Consider the following 23769-nt stretch of genomic DNA (forward strand, 5'->3'; position numbering starts at 1 on the left):
AGTAACAGGGGCTCTGTATCAACCTAGAGGGGTGGGATGGGCAAGGAGATGGGACGGAGTTTCAAAAGGGAGGGGATATATGTATACCTACGGCTGATTCATGTTGAAGTTTGACAGACAACAGCAAAATACCCTTCAATAAAACTAAATTTAAAAAAAAAAAAGAGGCATTTTTTCTAGTGTTTATACAGTGACTAGAACTGAGAATTTAAGCCCCTGAGCCTAAATTATCTGTTTATGAGTCCATCTCTGTAAAAGCAACCAACCTATTCCACAGTCCTAGATTTGTTCACTTTATACTGTTAAATGGCAGCACCCAGTTATCAGCCAAAACCTTCCTATCCTTAGATAATGCAATCCATCCATTTTTCACTTCATGTTTGTGTTTGGCCGGCGGGAGGTGGGTGGGAATGGGGGAAGGGTCCCAAAAGATACATTGCTGCATCAATTTATATTAACTTACATTTTTTACCATTCGTATTTAGGTCTTTCATCCGTCTGAAGCCTTCATTTTGATATAGTGTGAGGCAGGGTTCCGGTTTCCATGTTCTCCTTGTAGTAGGTCAGCTGCCCCAATCCGGTTACTGAACACCATTCTTTATGTACTGATTTTTGTGCTACCTTTGTAACTAATATATTCAGGGGGTCTGTCTGTGAGCTGCTCTGTTACACTGTTCTATATGTTTCTCTTGACTTTAATGCATATACCTGGATGTTGGAGGCTTAGTGTGAACAAAATAATGCAAAAATACAGGGACTTCCTGGTGGCCCAGTGGCTAAGACAGCTTCCAATGGAGGTGGTCTAGGTTCCATCCCTGGTCAGAGAGCTAGATCCCACAGGCTGCAACTGGCAACACCCCACCCACAACTAAAAGATCTTGCATCCCTCGATGAAGATTCGAAGATTCTGAGTCCTGCAATCAACTCGGCACAGTAAATAAATAATAGAAATAAAAAAGAAATGTAAAAAAGTGTAACTGTATCTCAATTCTTTTTATAATATTCTGAATATGTTGGTTTCAATAAAATACATGAACATGAATTCCACCTGTTTCTTCTTTTTATTGGAGAAGGAAATGGCAACCCATTCTGGTACTCTTGCCTGGACAATCCCATGAACGGAGAAGCCTGGTAGGCTAAAGTCCAGGGGTCACAAAGAGTCGGACACGACTGAGCGACTTCACTTCACTTCTTTTTATAGGACCACAGAAATTATTCATGTGTCCCACTTTCTTTTTTTCTTTTTGACAGTACTGTTCTGACTGTACTCTGGCAAATACAGAACAGATGATGGAGAAAGGTAAACATGGATTCAGAGTTCCCCTCCTTCACTTATGAGCTCTGCGATGTGGCACATTCAAGTATCTACTTCCCATGGGAATGGTGAGGACTTCATTAAATAAGTTATACACACTACACAGTACCTGGCAAGCAATCGTCCAATGTTTGTTTCATTATCTTTCTCTGCAGATAAGGAAGTAGCTCACTCATAACAGTATACGGCAAACATGTATTCAATGACCACACACGAATTAAATGAATGAAGTTCAAAGTGAAATTAGCTTAGAATATTTTTAAAATTCAAAATTCTCTATTGTATGGCTGACAAGACCCAGCATTGTCATTTTTAAGTGTAACAATATTTTGAGAAAAAGACAATTACTTTCTCATTTTATTCATTTGCTTTTTCTAATGCTTTAATAAATCATTTGCATAGGTAAATACATTTAGATAGAGCTACAAGACAACATGAAAACTAGACAAGAAACGATGAAAACTAGAAAAGGCATTCCAGATGTTTTCAAAACAACTATGTTGAGGAAATTCTTGACTAAACATTACTTTCAGAAAAACCTCTACCTCTTCTACTATAACAACTTGTGTAACTTTCAATGAAATCGTTTATTACTACAGTTTATCCTGAACATTTTCTTATACTCCTTGAAATCCTTACTTCAAAAACAAAAAGTCTCCATATAATTCTGTAAATAAATAGTAAATGTTATTGTACCTGAGCTTAAGAATTTTAACTTGTCTCCATTGGCTTATTAATTTCTAAAGTAAAACCTGAAATTAACATTCATTTCTGGACTGTAACTACTGATAGTCATTAGAATATTTTAATATCTGATGTAAAGAGGGTTTCTGATATTGGGGAAGAGGTGACAAAATTTTCTCCAAACTCAGAGGAAAGTGAGTTTGCTGTAACACAATGAGCTCTTAATTACCTGAGCCACTCAAGGGGACACTTGGGCAGGTCACTCAGTTGGGAACCCCACTTGCCTTGACTCTGGAGATGTATGTCTGAAGATGTTGACCCCACAGGCAGCCCTTTCTCAAGATGCTCCCCACTCTCTCTGCTCTGCCCACTTCTCAGGCTGTGTTCAGCAGAAGGCAACAACCTCAGGGCAGGGCCATGGTCTGCAAGGGCCCAGCAGCAACGTGCAGGGCTGAAGGACAGGGCATTTGGTCAGGGAGAAAGAAAGGTGCTTTTATGAAGGGATTTCTGATGGAGGACCAAGATGATAAGGAGATGGAATAATGTCGAAAGAAGATTAAAATCTAAGGCTGCACAAGGCATTGTAAACAGCAGTGATCTTTCTTAGAAACATCAGAATTCAGTTGCATCAAAAGAGCACATATAATCTAGGACTGGAATAAAAACACCTGGAGTTATTTTTCTCTAGGCAACAAAGTAAGTGTTGTTTCTGTTTTTAGCAAAAGTTTGTCCATGCCTAAATTCATTTTAATCTTTAAGTCGATTTTTAATAAAGTGAGCAACAAAATAATTATGGATTTTAATACTGATCATATCAATTTATTACCAATTTTGGACTTCCCCTTAGTTACCTATATAAAAATGATGGGTTTCTCAGTGGTAGTTACAACAGCTTTTAAAGAGAACTTGGGCAAAATAATTAAAATGGAAACCATAAATAACCGGAAAGTAAATGAAGCAAATTGTTCAATGAGATAATCACACTAAAGTATGTTAATATTCTTCTGTAAATTTTTAGACTGTTAAAGTAAAATTATCTTAATCTAGCATATTACGAATCATTATAAAAGATTTCAATCTTTGAAAATTATGAAAGACTTCAAGACCTCATTAATGGAGTTAGAAATGTCAGCTATTATGCTACTAGTCAAGTTGGGTCTGTATTTTCTGGGCCTCTTCAGGCCAAGGATAACAATCAGGTAGGATCTGGTCATAGTCAGTGCTATACATCTGAGAGCGGACAAATGCTTCCTTGTTTGGGGGTTCAGGATAAACTGTGGCTGTCTTTTCTTGGTATGCATCTTTCACAATCTAGAAATAAAAAAAGAATATTAATTATTGTAATGAATAGAGGTGTTGATGGGCACATCAGAAATTTTTCATCTGATTTCATTGACAGATGAATGGATAAAGACATGGTAAATATACACAATGGAATACTACCCAGTTATTAAAAAGGACAAAATAATGCCATTTGCAGCAACATGGATGCAACTAGAGATTATCATACTATGTGAAATGTCAGAAAAAGACAAATACCATATGATATCAATTATATGTAGAATCTAAAACATGACACAAATGAACCTATCTATGAAAGAGAAACAGACTCATGTACACAGAGAACAGACTTGTGGTTGCCAAGGGGGAGGACTGCAGTAGGGCATTGAGGTTAGCAGATGTCAGGTATTATCAGTATATATAGGATAGATAAACAGCAAGGTCCTACGGTAAAGCACAGGGGATTATATTGAATATGATAAACCATAATAGAAAATAATATAAAAAAGAGTGTGTATATATATATATATATAAAACTGAATTGCTTTGCTGTACAGCAAAAATTAATACAACGTTGTAAATCAACTATACCTCCATAAAAAAAGAAATTTTATATCTGTTTCAAAAGATTAAAATAATTTACATCTTGCCTGTTTCCAAAAACTTCAGTGTATTATAATAAGAACACACGATCACAAAGATATAAAGTGAAAATGCAATCATGTAACAAGAGGAGACTATGATGTCAGCAACAAAGGAAAGTGTGGCTGCCAGAGATTTACTCATGGGCAATCTACCAGAGTTTCTCAGATGAGTCAGCCTTCAAAGCCTTGAAATTACCTGACTGATAATTAACTTGAACTCAATACCTTAAACACCCCACTGAGTTTGAACTCAGATATCCTGCATTTTCAGCAATCTTGATTCTGACCACAGCCTCCAACAGAATCTCTTTTTTCATCCCACAGTTAAGGCAACTCTTACCCAAATCTGTGGGGCTCCAGGGGCAGTCTCCGTGCTCCCTGCCTCACTGGCATCACAGAACCTTGTTTCCATGTCTTTCTGTCACAGTCCCCATTCTAGTCCCTGACCAGGGTGATCCTCAGTGCTGTCTCCTTTCATAGTTGTCGCTTGACATGTCACACTTTTCCTAACCTTACTTGGGCCCACGTGATTACACGTGATGCTTTTATTCTTTAAAACTCAAAAACAAACACACAAAAAACTTCCTCTCAAGTCGATTTCCCACAAGTCAATTTTAAACCTTCCCTTACCATCAAGTATCAATTTGATTCTCGTCACTTTGCTGAGAAAATTCCAACTAATCAGAGAAAACTATCTCAATTTCTCTTTTCATCATCTCAAACTATCTCCTCCATGTCTTGACATTCTCTCTTCCCCTGTGTTGAGAAAAACGGATTCCACTGTCAAAACTAATCACTTCTCATGTGCTCTTTAATTCACTCCAGTTTTTTAAGAACACAAGAGCTATTTGTATGAAAAACTTATTTGAATAAGTGCAATTTTGAAGAATATTAGAATGATTAACTACTCTTCACAATGTGAAATTATGCATTTCTGAAAAATTAAAGTTATAAAGACTGCTATATTATGAATAAATGCTTATAAAAAATAGAGATCAAAAGTATGTGGATACATGCGTATACCTTATTATAATGATGTTAGAAAAGAAAGCAACCCAATGAAAAAAGACTGCAAGCAAACACACCAAAATGATGACAATACTAGTTATAAAAGTAGAATATCAGGTATTTTCTGCTTTCCAGAGTGCCTATGAGATGGTGTTACTATGTTTTAACAGATATTCTTGAGTTACAATTCACTGACCACAAAATTCAACCATTTCAAGCATACAATCCAATTACCTCTGTAAATTCAGAATGTTAGGCAACTGTTAATACATCCAGTTTCAGAACATTTCCATCACCCCAAAAAGTCCCCCTGTGCCTGTTTTGCAATGGCTGTATCACTTTTATAATAAAATGTTCTGTTTCATTTCTGACACAGACTCTGTGCAAATCCATTCCTCTTTCTGCTCCCAGGACACACTGTATTGACAATGCTCTCCATCAGTGAAATATTCACTCTCTCCTCCTTGTCAATGCCAGACTCTCAGTAGAGTGGCTTATACATTGTTGCTTTCCTAATTCTCCCCAACTTCTCAACTTCTTGTGGGACTGTGATTGTGTTTGTAAAAGTTTCTGAAAGCTTCCTAAGTACTAAATAAATGTCCTCCTCTGTTCTTATCACTGGGATTTGGTTCCGTCACTCATAACTTCCACCCCTCATCCTGAAACGGTGTCTTCTCTAACTTCTGACGGGCGGCTCAGTTCTAAGTCTCTTCTTTTTAACTGGTTCCCTTTTTAAATGGTTTCTTTCGTCTCGCTCTGGTCAGAATAATGAAGTGTGTTCTAGCCTCAGTTTTCTTTCGTTTCCACTTGCTCTCTTGGTGACCTCAGCTACCTTGAGAGCTTCCCCTCTTACCACATATAAATGATCCCCCGTCTTTACATCCAGCCTCTCTTTAAGTTTCAGTCATCACCATCTACTTGTTAGAATGGTACATCTGAATGTACCATGGATACCGCAACCTTCAGTCCACTCTACCACCCTCCTCTCTGACGAAGATTCTTTGTCCTGGTTTCCCAACTTCTGTTCATGCACTCCGCTTTTTTTTTTCTCTTTGTAGGTATAATATCTGAGTACTACACTCTCTTGCTGTCCTTCATCATCTTACTTTCTCCTCTGATCATATGCTACTCCTTTTCATCAAAATCTTCAGAAGGAACTTAACATGACAATGTGATGTTCCATGTATTAATAATCCGAACTATTAAGAGTTTAAAAGTAGTAGAGACAAACCGGGAGAAACTATGAGCATACTGTTCCATAAATAGATAACCAAGCAGAATTATTTAAAGGTTTTTTTTTTTTTTTTGAAGGATTACTTGGTTTTTGAAGCACCTATTTTCAATCGACAAGATAAATAATGACATATGAATCCAAAGTGGGATTGTTTTGATAAATTTGCTAATAAATTTTTACTTTCAGCCAGGAGCAATTCTGCCTCCAAGTGGACATTTGGCAATGTCTGGAGACATTTTCAGTTGTCACACCTGTTGCAGAGGCTACTGGCATCTGGTGAATAAGGACCAGGGATGCTGCTAAACCATCCATAATTCCCGAGACAGCCCCCACAACAGAGTTACCGAGAGTCATGTGCACAGGGCTGAGGTTGAGAAATTCTAGTTTCAACATATGACTACCATTGTGGGCTGAAGTATGCTACCCCAAAATGTTGATGCCTTAACCTCCAGTACCTCAGAGTGGGACGTATTTGGAAACGGGGCCTTTAGAGAGATAATTAAGTTAAAATGAGACGGTTTGGGTGAGCCCTAACCCAAGCTGACTGGTGTTCTTATAAAAACGGGAAATATGGACACACAGAGAGACCCCATGGATGGGCACACACAGAAAAAGGCCACAAGAGGGCCCAGTGAGAAGGTGGCCATCAGCAAGCCAAGCAGAGGCCTCCAGAGAAACTGCACCTGCCAACCCCTTTCATCTTAGATTTCCGGCCTCCAGAACTGTGAGAAAGTAACTTTATGTTATTTAAGTCACCCAGCTGGTGGCAGTTTATTATGGCAGCCCTAGCAGATGAATACAACCACCCTACACAGAAGTCCATTTCTCTCTCATCTTAGTTATAGAAAATTAAGGTTCTTCTTGACTAGCTCCTTGAAGACTTCATCTGCCGCCTCAACAGCTTTGAGTTCTCTGTTCTCATTTTTTTACCTCCTGCCCAATTTAATCAACTGTGATTTTTAAGATGTCACATATCACAGAGACTTGGGTGGTTAAAGGCCTAACCGTCACTCTATCATATCTGCAATATTGTGGGGACTATCACCGTGTTATATGGAAAATACCAACCAAAAAAGGGTGAAGTTGGGGAAGCTTAGCTGAAATGAAACCCTGATGAATTACTTCAATTCTGGGAGAGAAAAAGAAGGGTAGGTGAATTAAAGATTCAACCCATACCGAAGGATCAAACACACTTCCTATGCTCTGTCAGGGCACCGAGCCTCATTTCTCTGACTTCTGACATAAGAAGTGGACACAAATATTTCAAGGAAGCGCATTTTTACTACCGTTTTACTGTCTAAGTATGCACACTTAGCCACAGAAGGAAGGAAAAACAATGAGACTTGAACCACAGTGGTTTTACCTTTTCTGCGATTTTCAGAGAAACATCTCTAATGGTGTCCAAAGGAGGATAAAGCCGGCCCTCTTCCAGGTGTTCATCTGATACTTGCTGAGCTATGACCTTAAAAACGAGAAAGACAAAAAAATACTTCATATCATACAACGTGGTAGTTGTGAGGAAAATGGTGAATATCATCACAGATAAAAGCAGATCACATGAATGCCATCACCCACTTGCATCTCTCCGTTTCTCAATGGAAAACTGAGCTCAGAGAGGCTTAGAGACTAGTGTGTGTATGCGAGTGTGTTTGGAGACTGGTGGGAGGAGATAATTAGTGAAAAAGATGGCAATGAGCATCTGGGTTTCCTCTTAACCCAGTTCCTCTTCTACTGTACCGTGAAATGCTGGCAGCTTTCTGACCCGATGCACTAGAGACCGGGGGAAGAGGAGTAAGGAATTCAGAGAAAGATGAGAGAAGTGATCCTGAAAGCAGAGGGGGAGAGGTTGGTCACGCCTTACTCCCAGCTCATATATTCTTACACAGGAGGTAGAACAGGAGGCTGAGAAAGCTATTTCTGAGTCACACTGCAAGTAGGATATTAATTTTACACAGATTTTGGATCATGTGAGCCATCTAACCAGCCTCAGCGTGGCTGTCCCCACACCACTCCCTATCTTTAAAGGAAACAGTGTAGACATAAAAATGTGCTACAAGGGTACACATTTTACGATAAATGCTCTTATCACACAGACACACACACACACATAATAAAGAAGGTGGGAAAAAACTTCTGGAGGTAATATATTTGTTTATGGTATGGATTGTGGTGATGGCTTCAAAGGTGTATACTTATCTCTAAACTCATCAAGTTGTAAGATATGTGGCTTTTTGTCAATCATACTTCAATAAAACTGTTTAAAAATGAGACCAATTGACATCATGAGCTTCTTGATGTGATGCACTGAGAAGGATATGATTATTGGGCCTACTAAACCAAACCCTATAACCACATAACTTGAATTAAATAATGAGGAACACTGCAAAAAACAACTGGCCTGTATTCTTCAAAATGCCATTGCCAGAAAAGACACAGAAAGGCTGAAATGTTCTTGCATATGACACGAGTACTCTCCAAGTTATAAAGGTCTTTTACAAATAACTGACAAAATTTGAATTTGGATTATACATTATATAGTATTACATGAAGATTAAAATTAGCTGGGTTTTCAGTTATCCAGTGACTTACATGAATCAAAGTCTCCTCCAGGTGCTTGTTGTCAGGGGGGTCCCCTCCCCATTCATCTGGCAGACATCAGAGAGGGTGGGGAAGGTGATTTAGGAGGAGGGGTGTGAGGGCAGGAGGGCCAGGTCTGCCTCCCAGATGTGAACCAGAGAGAGGAGACTGTTCCAGGCTGCTGTACAGGCTACCTGGGAGTCTGCATCGCTGACCCTGAACACTGTAAGTCCAGGAGACTATCTAGAGGACCAAGAAACCCAAAAATTTCTTTGTGATATAAAAATGGGCAGGAATAGTCTTTGGGATTGGTGCCAATCCATGGGGTTTCTAGTTCCACAGGAGAGCCAACTAGCATTTAGACAATAATCCTAACAGTTACTAGATTTGTGGTGGCTAAACAAAGCATTCACCTAGATCTCTTACCTGCTACTTTTGTCAACTACAAAATAGAGACAAGAGCGTTCTTCTTTTTGTGCACTCTAGAGGCTGTGGAACATTCTTAAAGAGATGGGACTACCAGACCATCTGACCTGCCTCCTGAGAAACCTGTATGCAGGTCAAGAAGCAACAGTTAGAACCGGACATGGAACAACAGACTGGTTCAAAACTGGGAAAGGAGTACGTCAAAGCTACATATTGTAACTGTGCTTATTTAACTTATGTGCAGAGTGCATCACGAGAAATGCTAGGCTGGATGAATCACAAGCTGGAATCAAGATTGCTGGAGAAATATCAACAACTTCACATATGCAGATGATACAACTTTAATGGCAGAAAGCAAAGAAGAACTGAAGAGTCTCTTGATGAGGGTGAAAGAGGACAGTGAAAAAGCTGGCTTAAAACTCAACATTCAGAAAGCCAAGATCATGGCATCTGGTCCCATCACTTCATGGCGAAAAAATGGAAACAGTGACAGACTATTTTCCTGGGCTCTGAAATCACTGCAGAGGGACTACAGCCATGCAATGAAAAGACGCTTGCTCCTTGGAAGAAAATCTATGACAAACCTAGATAGTGCATTCAAAAGCAGAGACATTACTTTACCAACAAGGGCCGTTTAGTCAAAGCGATGGTTTTTCCAGTAGTCATGTATGGATGTGAGAGTTGGACCACAAAGAAGGCTGAACACCAAAGAATTGATGTTTTTGAACCATGGTGCTAGAGAAGACTCTTGAAAATCCCTTGGACAGCAAGGAAATCAAAACAGTCAATCCTAAAGGAAATCAACCCTGAATATTCACTGGAAGGACTAAAGCTGAAGCTCCAATTCTTTGGCCACCTGATACGAAGAACCAACTCATTGGAAAAGACCCTGATGCTGGGAAAGATTGAAGGCAGGAGGAGAAAGGGACAACAGAGGATGAGATGGTTGGATGGCATCACCCACTCAATGGACATGAGTTTGAGTAAGCTTCGGGAGATGGTGAAGGACAGGAAAGCCTGGAGTGTTGCAGTCCATGGGGTTGCAAAGAGTCAGACAAGACTTAGCCACTGAACAAGAAGAGATGTGTCTGTGATATTGTATCCTCATTGATAAATACTATTGACTAGTTCTATTTAACTGAGTAAGTATTTACTAAGTTTCTGCTACGTGTTTTAGCATGGTGTTAGGTGCTACTGGTCTTCTGAAAGAGGTATATGGGAGACCTTCTGTTTGTATAGAAAATCACATACGATTTAATTATAAGGCTTGACTATTTGATATGTGAAACTCTTGAAAGCATAATACAACTAGGAATCAAATGAAATATAAACGTGTTTGCTAAAACAGTCATGGCTAAGAAGAAAGATAAAAATAATTCAGAGAAGTCACAGAAAGAGCCAAGGATGAGGTGGGACTTAAACCATGACCTGAAGATAGGCTTAGACCACTGGAGAAGGAATCATTTCAGGGCAAGATGATACACAGGGCAGTCCCATGGCTGTTCCTAGGGGTGGTGTATTTCAAGGCTTTAGGATTAGGGAGGATAAAAAGAAGGTCAGTCTTCCAAGCTTCAGAGCCTGCTTACAAAGTGGGTGTCACAAACAGAAATGTGGATATTGAGGGTGAGGGGAGACGAAAGATGGTTTTTCACATCTGTATTTAAGGAAACAGCAGGGCATTTTGGTGGAAATACCCATTGGGTCACAGGAGATGCGGTAAAAGATAAGAACAGAGATACACATATTTGGCCCCTTTCAGGATGACGACGGTGGAAACGAGAGAGTGAGATCTGGGAAACGAGAGAGTGAGATCTCTGAAAGCAGAAATTAAAAGAGAAAAATGAGGACAAAAGATAATGAATTTTGGGAAGAAGCTTAGTCAATATGTAACTACTGGATTGTACCGGGAATGCTCTGTGGTGACCTGAAAGGGAAGGAAATCCAAAAAAGAGAGGATATATGTATACATGTAGCTGATTCACTTTGCTGTACAGCAGAAACTAATACAACACTGTAAAGCAATAAAAGTTTTTTTAAAGGGACTTGAAAGGGACACAAAGAAAACACTGATGTGGCATAAAAAACAGAAGAAATATTGTGTGATGTCTAAGAAGAAACTGATGAAAAGGCCAAAAGATTCAGCCCGAGAGATCGTTGGCTAGAAATTTGTCACTAGAGGGTGCTGGAGTTATTCAGGAAAGAAATCACCGGCAACCATAAAAGATTCTCTTTCTTCTTCTGATGTGTCTGCTATAAGAGACAATGACTACATTTTCCTTAATGTAAGAACAACTTTGAGAGCTCTCAGTAAGCAGACATCTAACTTATGTTTAACAAGTCTTTTTGAGTCAGAGAAGCTCTGAAACCCTCGGCATCATGCAGTGAAGAAAAAGAAGCTGAGCAAGAGGGCTCCCGGACGTCTGCTCTCACGGAGGGACATCAAGCGCGGAACCCTGGGATCAGGCTCCTTGAGATCACGCCAAGGATGGAAACATCATTCACGGTGGATGGAAAAGCCTGTATGTGTGATGAAATCATGTGAACACTAATCAATTTGGATGTGGCTCGGTTCAGTTAGCATGCTGTGCAGTGGGTTAATTTTAAGAGAAGAAACTCGCTCGGATTTCTCCTTCATGAATTGTATCCTCCTCTAAAGTATGAATTGTATCCTCCTCTAAAGTATCACGGAGAAGGCAATGGCACCCCACTCCAGTACTCTTGCCTGGAAAATCCCATGGACGGAGGAGCCTGGTAGGCTATATATAGTCCATGGGGTCGCTAAGAGTCGGACACGACTGAGCGACTTCACTTTAACTTTTCCCTTTCATGCACTGGAGAAGGAAATGGCAACCCAATCCAGTATTCTTGCCTGGAGAATCCTAGGGACGGCGGAGCCTGGTGGGCTGCCGTCTATAGGGTCGCACAGAGTCGGACACGACTGAAGCGACTTAGCAGCAGCTAAAGTATCAAACAGAGGAACGCTCTGATTTCACAAATGAGGGCCCAACCACTGTGCCATCCTCCCAAACTTGGGAGGCAAGGGAAACTGAGGGGAGCCTGAGGTTCCCGTCATCTCTTGTGCCATGAGTAATAAATTCCTCTATCTCTGACCTAGGAGTTCTGTGTCCTTTGCCGGCAGCTGTGAATCTGCAACAGGCTGACTTGCTCGCCTGCAAGTAAGGTTAAATTTTTGGCTTCCCTGGTAGCTCAGTGGTAAAGAATCAACCTGCCAATGCAGGAGACGCAGGTTCGATCCCTGGGTCAGGAAGATCCCTTGGAGAAGGAAATGGCAACCCACTCCAAAATTCTTGCCTGGGAAATCCCATGCACAGAGGAGCCTGGCAGGCTACAGTCCATGGGGTTGCAAAAGAGTCAGACATGACTTAGCAACTACATAACAAAAGTGAAATTTCGGATCCTTCAGAGTGCCAAACAGCAGTGTAACACAGCATCCTTACTGGGTCTGCTGTGTGGTGTTCTGTGAATCTTTCCTGCAGGCCCACAGAAGAGCCCGCTTCTGTCCTTTTAATGACTTTACAAACATCGAACTTTCTGTTTTAATTTCTTTTAAGCTGAAATACTAGAGTGGTTGCTATATTCTGCACTGAACGCTGAATGATAAACATTTCTTCACTATACCAAATCAGACTTTCATTTCAAATCATCAAAATGTCATCATTTAGGAAGGTTCTCCACAGAGAAAATATTTACCACTTATTCCATGATTTGGAAACAAAAATTTTAATTGTCTCATTATTGTCACAGAACTTGATCAAAATTTGAAGATTTTTTTTTTTTTAAGTTCCTTCTCTTGAACTCTGTTAATGGGAATGCAAACTGGTACAGCCACTGTGGAAAACAGTACGGCAGTTTCTCAAACTAAAATTAGAACTACCATATGACCCAGAAATTCCACTCCAGAGTGTGTGTGTATATATATCCAGACAAAACTTTAATTTGAAAAAATACATGTGCCCCTATGTTCAGAGCAGCAGTATTTACAACTGCCAAGATACGGATGCAATATAATTGTCCATCAAGATGAATGGATAAAGACGATGTGGTATATACATATAATGGAATACTACTCAGCCATAAAAAATAGAGTGAAAATTTGCCATCTGCAGCAATGTAGATGGACTTGAAGGACATTATGCTATGTGAAATAAGTCAGGCAGAGAAAGATAAATGTTGTATGATGTCACTTATATATGGAACCTAAAAAATGCAACAAAATAGTGAATATGACAAAGAAGTAGCAGGCTCACAGATATAGACAACAAACCAGTGGTTACCAGTGGGGAGAGGGAAGGGGGAGTGGCAAGATGGAGGTAGAGGATTAAGAGGCACAAACTACTGTGTATAAAACAAGCTACAAGGAATACAGCCAATATTTTATAATAGGCACAGATGAAGTATAACCTTTGAACTGTGGATCACTACGTTGTACACCTGTAATTTATATAATATTGTACATTAATTTTAAAAAGGTCCCTTTTAAGGGATCAGAACACAGTCTTTCTGCTGGCTACAGAAGAACAATGCTTGCTAGAGACTCAGTGTGAACTTACTACCCACCCTTTACTGCCCTGGGGGAAAGATTTGACCTTCGGACTTTACACCTCCTAGGGAGCGAGCTGAGATACTAAATAAATAAAACAGCAGACGGCCTACAATGAGCTGATTTGAGATTTCACAGCCTTGACAGACAGACAGTAGTTCACAATACCTCAGCAGTGGTGAGAAAAGTCTTATCCGCGATATGCCTCAGTCCACACGCCACGACACCAAGAGCAACCCCAGGGAACACGTAGGAATTGTTGCCTTGGCCAGGGTAAAGAGTCTTTCCACTGGGAAGGGTAACGGGATCAAAAGGACTGCCGCTGGCAAAAATGGCCCGGCCCTGCAACACAGACACACAACGGTGAAAAGAGGCAGGGTGTCTTCAAACAGACGGAGCCTAAGAGAATAGCTCAAGTATTTCGTGTTTAGAAAGAGGTCTGATTTTTCGACTCCCTAGTAAGTGTGAATGAGCAAGCTCTCATGATGCCGGCGGTAAGTTCTGCAGTGGGTGCTTATTTCTTTTCTCTACCTTCCTCTCGACTCCTAGGAGAAGCGCACAAAGTTCAGGAGACCCCAAGACCACCGCCTGCTGTTGGCGGTGGCCCAACACACAGGGCCATCAGCCATCTCTAGCCTAGAGGCTTCCTCTTACAGGCTTCTGAAGACACAAGTGATGGGCTGGGGTTTCAGTCTTAGAAAGGCTGACATTGTAAGTTAGAGTTTAGGGGTCAGCACGCTTCCATGTAATCACTGGGACAAATTTTATATATTGTAAAGAATTATCTGGAAAGTCACATAGGAAAAAAAATCACTAGCACAAGTGGGATTAGCAAATAAGAATAAATTATCAATAACTGTAAAAAACTGTCTTTATATTTTTCCCCCTAGTCTTAATATTGGGTTGGCCAAAAAGTTCATATGGAAAAACTCAAACGAACTTTTTGACCAACCTAATATTTTCTCATGTTTTTGAGGAACCTCGTATTTACAAGTTTTAAGACAGCATGAACTCAGGGCCTGTCAGGGGCTAGATTCCAGACTGCCAGTCAAAGTGAGGGGGCATCTGTGTGATTTGGGAGGTGATATAGATGAAACTACTCAGTCCTCAAAAACAGGGATAGGAAACCCTCAACAAATAAAGCATCATTGGAAAAAAAAAAAAAATAAAGCATCATAGTCTAAGAAATGCCCTTGAAAAGCATAAACGGTACTAAATCCCCAAAGTACAGTTTAAATGGAAATAGACTGAATTATAAATTTAATCCCTCTTACACCTAGAGTCTAAATCCATTATGATATTGTATTAACTTGCTCAGATGGTAAAGCGTCTGCCTACAATGTGCGAGACCCGGGTTCAATCCCTGGGTCAGGAAGACCCCCTGGAGAAGGAAATGGCACCCCACTCCAGTATGCTTGCCTGGAAAATCCCATGGATGGAGGAGCCTGGGAGGCTACAGTCCATGGGGTCGCAAAGAGTCAGACATGACTGAGCGATTTCACTTCACTTCACTTTACCTTTTCTGTAAATTATAATACAAATCAACCTTATTCGGGATATAAAAAGAGGAAAATAGATGAGGAAAAAAATAGAAATTCTCATTCAGGTGTTTATCAGACACTTGTTATATTTTTCACAAAAGCAGGTTTTGTTTTCAGACAAGTCTGATACCTTCAGCTCTGATTAGCAGATAAAAGTTCTATTATAAGCAAATTTCTAATGTAACTAAATTATCATTTACATACATATTTGATATATATCCTTGAAAATTATATTTGAGAAACAGACCTGAAACATTATATACACACTTGTTTACCCTCCTGCAACATTATAGGCACACTTGTTTATTGCTCTCCTGTCCTTCACTCTTTCTCCTGCCTATCACTCTACAATCGTTGTAGTTTATGGATATTATGTATTTAATACAATACAATCATTGTGTTGTTTTAAATGTATGAGTGTACTCAGTCATGTCCAATTCTTTGTGATGCTATGGACTGTAGCCCACCGGCTCCTCTGTCCATGGGTTTCTCCAGGCAAGAACACTGGAGTGGGTTCCCATTTCCTTTTCCAGGGGATTTTCCCAACCCAGGGATCGAACCCGCCTCTCCTGCATTGTACGCGGTTCTTTACCACTGAGCCACCTAGGAAGCTCATGGTATTAAATAAATAATGGCTAAATATTTTCATCGATACAGACTGTCAATATGGAGAAAGAAACCTCTCCATACCATTTTGGTTTAATTATCATTTTTCGGCATTCAAGAATCTTTTTGTATTTTATATTTTTAACCTTTCCTAATAACTTTTCACCTGTGCCTGCAGGAGTAGAGACACACATCCAGCAACAGGTAGCCCCTTTCTTGTTCTGTAATCCTTTGGCTGAAACTGTTTTCAGCTTCAAAATGACTTCTAATTTTATGTATAGCAACAAAGAGCATTAGGCAAAATCATAAGAGTTTAGGTCATTTATACCAGACACATTCAAACTTAAAAACACAACTATATAAATTTGGCTAATTTTGTTTACATCTACTATCGTTGAATCTATCAACTTTTGAGGCCTACTGAAATATGCCAAAACAAAATAATTACTTAAGCACTTATTTATTACATGCCTATTATGTGTAATGCACCATGCTAAGATTTTGCTATTGGTTTTTTTTATTTCTTTAAGGATTTGAGGACTGAGTTATGTGAGGCAAATTCCCTAATCTAGAGATGGAATAAAAATTTAAATTATTTAGGGCACTGATGCCATCCCAAAGAAGAGAAATAAACAATGGAGTACCTCCTCTGAAAAATTTCATTAATTCTAGTAATAAACATTTAAGGATACAATATTAAAGAAGTAAGGCCATCCAGGTTTATTTATGCATCGAGTTTGACTTATGCAGAGTGCTACTGCTCTGTCTTGTTTATCTTTTCCAGTTCATTTTATATTTATTTCCAAATAAAAGTGTTAGATATGTGTGACTCAACCTCTATTTTGTCGCAATGACATTTTCAAGTCTTTGAAGGGGAAAAGGGGCTCTTGGCAATATACTTACTGGTCACGTACATATTAATAAACACAGAGGATGAAAGTCACATTTTTTGGAAACAGTTATGCATTGAAGCTTTAAGGATGTCTATACCAACCTGGCTGGATGTCAAAATAACTGCCCAAATGCTCCACCCACAGCATCAAAATCCAAACCCAGGAGCAGTCAGCAAAGTAAAAATAAGGCTGTGGTTTTATACTGTATGCTTCAGTGTTTAGGAATAGCTAGTTAAAAGTTATTTTAATAAACATCTAGGATCAAGCTTTTTCCTCTTTAACTTTTATGTTTAGATTTTAGATACTTTCAAAGCACTTAAGGAAAATTATCAATAAAACATTACAAAGTTTATTTTATTCTGTTTTATTGAAGAACAGGATTTATATGACATTCTAAAAAAGGATATGGTTCTTATCTTTCCCGACCTGTTCACTTCTCCTTCACTCTTGGTTGTAAAATGTTTAAAGGTTAACTGGCAGGCACCTTAGATACCCTGGGCTTCCCTATAAAGAATTACAATTTGGCTATTAAAATGTCAGTTACTTTTTTTTTTTTGCTTTACCTCGGTCAGTTTATAGCACTGCTCTGCAGTACATTCTGCTTTGCTAGTTGGATTACTCAAGGCAAAAATAATAGGCCGTTCATTGAAGGCTGCCATGTCTTTGATAATTTGTTCTGAGAACGCACCACCAATCGCAGCAACTCCTAACACAGAAACAAGAAACCAGTGAACAGGACCATCATTGATTATTTAATCCAATGCCCCCCCGCCCCCCAAACAATAAGACACGTCAGGTCACTTTGTAATATGCCCTAAGCAAAATATAGAATATTTGTATGAAAATGACAAAAAGAGATGCCTGTTAATGCCAATAGCCTTTAAGGTTATACATCTACAGGTATCTATGAAAAAAAAACAGTTTTAATATTCAGCTCATGAGTAGATTTAATGACCAATCAGTAGGAATTCTGACAACAGGCATTTTTATCAGAAAATAAATATATCCAATATATATTATCTCTCTGTAAACAATTCTAGAAGTGTATTTCAGTGTCTGAGGCTACCAAGTAATCATGTTTTATAATCCAGTGCTAACACTTAAGTCAATCATCCCATTCAATGACAGAACTGAAGGATGACTCATTGAAAGAATTTGAACAGATGAATAAAGCAATTAGCATCATGCAAATTTTAAACAGTAAGATTTCTGATAGAACACAATTTATAAAAAAACAACAATGAAGGTTTACTACAGTTCCTGTCATGGAGTAAATACTTGTTTTTATTAGGGTTCTCATCCTTATTCTCAATATCGTCATCTGTTGCACAGGAACTTCTAGAAATGGAATGTAAGATCAAGCAAGGCTTGACATTATATACACACAAAATAAAGGATATAAAGCTTCAAAACTTTGAGATTTTTTTCCAGCCACAACAAATTTTTCCACATTAAATATCTTTCTGTGCACATGCAGTATGTAAGCTACCATGTTGTCTGCTATTGGGAATATATAAAGACATGTAAAAGTATAGTCCCTGTTTTCAGTCTTTCTTAACCTTGGCCCCGTGAGCATTCTGGGCTGGACAGTTCCTTGTTGGGGGCGGGGGTGCTTTCCTGGGCACTGGAGGAGGTGGAACAGCGTCCCTTCGTCTCCACCCAGTGATGGCGGCAGCCCTGACCTTCTCCCTCCAGCTGTGACAATAAAAAAGTCTCTAGACATTGCCAAATGTTTCTTAACGGGGCAAAATCACCCCCATTAGAGAGTCACTGTCTATTTGGAATAACTGGCCTGGCAAAGAGCTGGATGTGCCAGGTATTGACAAGTTGACAGAGTTAGCAGAGGGAACCACCCCCCTCAGCTGGCATCATCAGTAACATTTGGTGGCACTGAATTTACAAATCTAGGTGTCTAGGGGGCACTGCTGCTTCAAGGGAAATAGGTAATTTTGTTTGTGGAATTCCAAAGGTCAGAATTTCAAAAAGCTAAAGAATATCTCAAAAACTAGCAGCAAGAGGACTTTCCTGGTGGTACAGTGGACAGGAATCCCGCCTGCCAGCGCAGGGATCACGGGTTTGATCCCTGGTCCGGGAGGATCCCCCACGCCGTGTGGCAAGTAAGCCTGTGGACCACAGCTACTGAAGGACCACATGGCCTACAGCCCGTGCTCCACAAGTAAAGCTACCTCCGTGAGAAGCCCACGCACTGCAGCTGGAGTAGCAACTGCTCACTGCGACTAGAGACAGCCCTCATGCAGCAACTAAGACCCAGTGCAGGCAAAAATAAGATAAACCAACTGTAAGGAAACAAATCAGGCCCACGTGGGGTGGGGGTTGGGTTTACAGGAGAGGGAAGAAGCCAAAGCTCACCAATGAGGGCAGTTGGTTTTATATCTTGAACGATGGCTTCGAGGTTCTTCATTTCTTCATGTTCATGGGCAAATTCCTCTTTCTCTTGTGTTAAGGCAGCACGTCCCTAAGTAGAGCAAATAAGAAGAAATGATAAATCTGCCAAGTGTATGAGAGTCAAGGAAGTTTCAGAGTATTACACATATTAGCAGAATTTATACTTAATAGGTTTATGTAGTATGTCTTCCAGCTGTTCTTAAAGTCTCCTCTCCAACTATCAGAGAATTATTTCATAGACTCTTGCCACAAAGATTTACATTTCAGACAATGCTCCAGGCAATGAGGGTATAACAGTGAACAAAATAAAGTCTTTCCCTTATTTACTATTACTTAATATTTAAAATCCTAACTCTACAGACACTTGCAAGAAACAAGCGTTAACAAATGGCAATGCAAAATATCATTTAAATAAAGATATTGTTTATTAGACATGATTTGTGTTAACAAAGCTGTGTTTTAGAGTGCAGAGAGGCCTTTAGTGGTTGCATGAATATTTTATGGGCCACTCACTAAGAATGGAACTTGATGCCATATTTATGTAATACTTTGATGTTCTGAACAAGCACTAGCTTCATGTGCTTTTATTTTGTAATGTTTTGATCATAGTTGTACCATGTATTATCTAAGAAACATCTAATTATAATATCCCAGCTATAAAAAGGAACTTAGGATGGGGGTAGGGAATGTTATCTAAAAATCCGCTTCCTTCATTTTTTCCCTGCTCTTTCAGTATTGTATCTTTCCACATAATTAGTAGATCTGAAGATGGAATTCTTATCTACACTTCTATGACCAGGAATAATATCTGCTCAAATTAGAATTCTCTTCATTTACCTATTATTCATTTTCCTTACTTCAGTGAAGGAGTTAGTCACTTATCATGTCAGACGCTTTGTGACTCTTGGACTGTAGCCCACCAGGCTTCTCTGTCGTTGAAATTCTCTAGGCAAGAATACTGGAGTGGGTAGCTGTTCCCTTCTCCAGGGGATCTTCCAACTCAGGGGTTGAATCCTGTTCTCCTGCATTGCAAGCAGATTCTTTACTGTCTGAGCCACCAGGGAAGCTTTCATCAAAGAATGAGTGATGGAATAGTTTTTTGTTCACAGGAAGAAATAGTTAAATTAAGCATGCTACTTACTAAAACTTGACTTTTAAATTGTAAAAACAAAAGGTGGCACTAGTGGTAAAGAACCCATCTGCCAATGTAGGAGACCTAAGAGACGTGGGTTCAACCCCTGGGTTGGGAATATCCCTCGGAAGAGGGCATGGCAATCCACTCTAGTATTCTTGCCTGGAGAATCCCATGGACATTGGAGCCTGGCGGGCTACAGTCCACAGGGTTGCACAGAGTCTGACAATACTGAAGTGACCAGGCACACACACACTTATTAAACTTGACTTTTAAATTATAATAATACTTAACCTATAAATTTTGAAGATTTTGACTACAGAATAAATCAGTACCTAACTTTATATGGTACTTTATAGCTTGTAAGTTATCTTCACATATTTCATTTAATCCCCTCAACAATTTGAAAAGTAGGGCAAATATAATTTAGGTTTTTGCATGAAGAAACAGAGGCTCCAAGACAGTATGCAGCTTGCCTGAGGCAGGTGCTAAAACTCAGTCTTTCCAATAATACAACACAGTCCAGTCCTGGAGAAAGCACTTTACAAATGGTATATGTCAGATTGTATGCAAATTGTTACTCTTGGTTCAATATTCTTGCTTTAAAAGGCTATTATCAACCTACATAGGAAAAGAATCTGAGAAAGAATAGATATATGTATAACTGAATCACTTTGCTATACACCAGAACTAACACAACATTGTACTGTGTTAGTTTAGCAAGTTAATATAAATCAAACTTCAGTCTGGTGCTTACTTCTTCAAAGGCTTAGAGATTTGCTTCTCAGGATACCTACTGTCAGAACCTCCGTTAGGTTCTCTAACAGAGAAAAAAAAATCTCAGGATAACTATTCACCTACTCCAAAACAACCGTAGTCATCTCAACCCAGTGTTATGTAATCTTGAGGGCTGTTGATAATAAGCATATCTCTTAGAGAAGATTGAATGAATCTCAGGGTTTTGCCTCTTGGCCTTTTGGTTTCCACCTGACAAAGTTTAAGCATTAAGAAAATATATTCCAACAAAGGAATAACCAATGCGGAATATGGTCAAAGGAATTACCATACATCCTAGATCTTTCCTTCCATGTTATATTAGTGCATTCTAGTATCACCTTTTCTTCTTTAATAACAGTAAAATATGATAATTAATCTTTTTCTGTGATTTACTTTGGAATAGAAAGCAGAACCCCCACCAAAAGGATTGTGAGGAAAAGGACATGTATAAGATGTTCAGGATTATTAACAGAATGCTATGCTAAGTCGCTTCAGTCGTGTCCGACTCTGTGCAACCCCATAGACGGCAGCCCACCAGGCTCCCCTGTCCCTGGGATTCTCCAGGCAAGAACACTGGAGTGGGTTGCCATTTCCTTCTCCAGTGCATAAAAGGGAAAAGCGAAAGTGAAGTCGCTAAGTTGTCCGACTCTTAGCGACCCTGTGGACTGTAACCTACCAGGCTCCTCCATCCATGGGATTTTCCAGGCAAGAGTACTGGAGTGGGGTGCCATTGCCTTCTCCGTATTAACAGAATAGGAAGTACTAAAAATAGTTTTTAGAGGAGAATGTGTCCCTGATTTGTTTATTCTAAAAAATGCTCACGCTTACAAAACAATAAGATTCCACACAATCCACGGTAAAACACCATGGCCCGCAGAGAGAAACATAAGAGTGAGGAGGCCACAGAGAGGGCTGACTGAAGCTTCTGAGTCAGGAAACAACCCATTCTTGACCATGTAGCTGCTGATAAACAACATGCCAGTGAGGACATATCCAAACTGCTTCTGGTATACAGCTTTAAATAAATTTGCATACGATCACATAAAAATGAAAACCTATTCATTTTCATAAAGAAACCTGAGTGTCGAAGAATTGATACTTGTGAACTGTGGTGTTGGAGAAGACTCTTGAGAGTCCCTTGGACTGTAACGAGATCAAACTAATCAATCTTCAAGAAAACCAATCCTAAATATTCATTGCAAGGATTGAGGCTGAAGCTGAAGCTCCAGTACTTTTGGCTACCTGATGTGAAGAGCCGACTCATTGGAAAAGATCCTGAAGCTGGGAAAGATTGGAGGCAGGAGGAGAAGGGGACAAAAGAGGATGAGATGGTGGATGGCCTCACCAACTCAATGGACATGAGTTTGAGCAAGCTCTGGGAAATGGTGAAGGACAGGGAAGCCTGGCGTGCTGCAGACCATAGAGCTGAAAAGAGTCAGACATGACTCAGCGACTGAACAATAATTCATTTTCACTGTGTTACCAAGCCAAGAAGTAGCCTTCTACATGAGAAAATAAAAGCAGCATGAGAGTAACAGTCTTAGAAATGATATTATGGGCAGCTGCAATACCTAAATTCAACCTTGTATAATATGAATGGTACCACTGCTACAAGTAAGCTATAAATAAAAGGAGAGGGTCTAGTCTGTTTATATTGAATGTGGACCTACAAATCCATAATATGAAATGAATTTAAAAGATGTTGAATAATCTGAGTGAGAGACATAATCCCCATTTTTTAGTTCAGTAATTCAAAATATTTTCCTCAGCATACTGTCCCAGATTATCCCAAACAGCAAATTAAAAATGCTTTAAATGTATTTTACAACATTGTTCTCACAGCTGTTAATTGTGGTCAAAATAAAGTGATATAAATTGTGATAAATTTTTGGCTTAGGGACATGAATAAATAACTAGCAGCAGAGTCCACTCTAACAGCTAAGAGCAAATACATTTATGTTACTTCTGAAAGCTTTAATAATACACAAAAAAATAAAGAAAGGCTCCCCAAAAAATGCCATCTACAAATGCTGGCGACAGAACATGGGACTCAGGCTCAGGGTAGTGGTGTCCTCCTTAGCCTCTTCCATTCACTGATGACCTTGGGCAAGGCCTTTGGTACGTCCATGGATGCTGGTTTCTCCTTCTAGAAAATGGTTTGTTTTGGTGATGATGACAGAGTAATGAAAATGAACCTGATCTGGGCTTTACAAAGCCAACTGAGTGCCAGACACACCTGAGGAAACTTAAGATTCCTGAGCCCTGATGCCAAATATTTTAATTCAAGTCCAGGATGAGGCCCTGGCATCTGTGTGTATTTTTTTTTTTTTCAAACTTCTCAGATGATTTGAGTGATTAGCCAGTTTTGAGCATCACTGCACTAAAGGGTTTATCAGATGTCTACCAGAAGCATTTTTAAAAAGATATTAATATGTGATCTGTTTTCAAAAAAGTAGAAAATGATGAGTTCTAATGAAGGAACGCTACAAAATAATGTAAAAGCACAGATTTCTAGTACTGCTCTTTTGGATATTTCATGAGATATCGTGAAAAGTATTTAATAAGGCTTAAACCCCCTAAGTTTCCTGGAACGAGAAACAAATCATGAAGAAGACTGATAAACATTATAGGAAAAGATGTATGCTTATGCTTTTATCGTGAACATCTTACTTTATTAATCATAG

At 39.4% G+C, this 23769-nt stretch overlaps 1 protein-coding gene across 3 annotated transcripts in view; it reads right to left on the minus strand.

The window, feature by feature from the left end:
* Window positions 1–1670: 1670 nt before the first annotated feature.
* Window positions 1671–23769, minus strand: part of ME1 (malic enzyme 1) — a 209667-nt gene continuing 187568 nt past the window's right edge. For 2 of the 3 annotated variants that reach the window (XM_081530465.1, XM_081530466.1), the window contains exons 10-14: window positions 19141–19246; window positions 17334–17476; window positions 13899–14072; window positions 7530–7628; window positions 1671–3310 (exon numbers count right to left, since the gene is read on the minus strand). In XM_081530465.1, coding sequence (XP_081386591.1) covers window positions 3143–3310; window positions 7530–7628; window positions 13899–14072; window positions 17334–17476; window positions 19141–19246 — 690 coding nt within the window. In that variant the 3' untranslated portion in view covers window positions 1671–3142. Of the gene's footprint in view, window positions 3311–7529; window positions 7629–13893; window positions 14073–17333; window positions 17477–19140; window positions 19247–23769 lie in introns of all 3 variants that reach the window. The other variant, XR_014065573.1, reaches the window with a different exon arrangement.

This window comes from Giraffa tippelskirchi, chromosome 9 (assembly GCF_054371585.1).
Source record: "Giraffa tippelskirchi isolate mGirTip1 chromosome 9, T2T-mGirTip1v1.2.pri, whole genome shotgun sequence".
Classification (NCBI taxonomy): Eukaryota; Metazoa; Chordata; class Mammalia; order Artiodactyla; family Giraffidae; genus Giraffa; species Giraffa tippelskirchi.